This window comes from Mesitornis unicolor, unplaced genomic scaffold, assembly GCF_000695765.1.
Source record: "Mesitornis unicolor isolate BGI_N332 unplaced genomic scaffold, ASM69576v1 C13110699, whole genome shotgun sequence".
Lineage (NCBI taxonomy): Eukaryota > Metazoa > Chordata > Aves > Mesitornithiformes > Mesitornithidae > Mesitornis > Mesitornis unicolor.
The window spans coordinates 1-810 of record NW_010220268.1 but is presented as its reverse complement, the minus strand read 5'-3'; the positions used below and the strand labels follow the sequence as shown (position 1 = coordinate 810).

Here is an 810-nt window from a genome sequence, read left to right as displayed (position 1 = left end):
TGGAAGAGACATTTGGTTAAATCTCGGGTGACAAGGGGCAGAAACAAGGACTGTTTGTTCAGAATCAGAAAGGAATGAATCACAAACATCTGAACTCAACAGTCTGCTGCAAGACACCAGTCTCCAAAAAGCAAGGACCAAGCGCTGTTGGCAATGTCATGGTAAGCTGTGACAAGTCTTCATGAAAGAGGGCATTGGCTTCCAGTTCAGGTAGATGATGTGACTGATTGTCACCACAGGATGAAATTGGTACAAGGAGATGAACACAGAGAAGTCTTCATCGGGAACAAAAACCACACAGTTGACAGTTTATGACCTCTACCTTCACCATGTAGGTAACATCCACTAGTGTCCGTTTCACTCAAGTCCTTTCGTGTTGCGCTTTCTCAGTGTGCCCATTTCATCTGAATCACTGGGGTTTTGCTTTTTCAGTGCTGCGTTTTCATTTTCTGACTCCACAGACAGGTCCTCCTGGGCTGGCTCTTCTGCTTCGCTGCAGCTCTCAGAGTTGAATCCAGCGTTCTCTGGTCTGACAGCAGGATCATCATCCTTGTAACAACAGCAGCACTCCTCACTGCTTTGGCTGTCATGAAGGTCCCTCTCCTCTTCACTGATGGCAGTTATCTCATCCCTTTTCTGCATGAAATCATGACTGCCCCTGCCCATGGTGAGATCAGGTAGCAGGGTTTCATTGCAGAGAGGCTCCTCATCTTCCATGCCCTCCATTCTTTCTGCCAACTCTTCTGCAGAGGGCTGGCTCAGGTCAGGATAATCCACAAGGATTGTGTCCTGTTTGCGCTTGAAGCAATC

General features: G+C 47.7%; 1 protein-coding gene across 1 annotated transcript; it reads right to left on the bottom strand.

Moving 5' to 3' along the window:
- Window positions 1-357: 357 nt before the first annotated feature.
- Window positions 358-807, bottom strand: LOC104547502 (protein RIC-3-like; the record flags this gene model as incomplete). The annotated part of the gene is made up of 1 exon (XM_010193211.1): window positions 358-807. A coding segment is annotated over one exon (450 nt), but the record flags the coding sequence as incomplete, so codon positions are not given.
- Window positions 808-810: the final 3 nt, after the last annotated feature.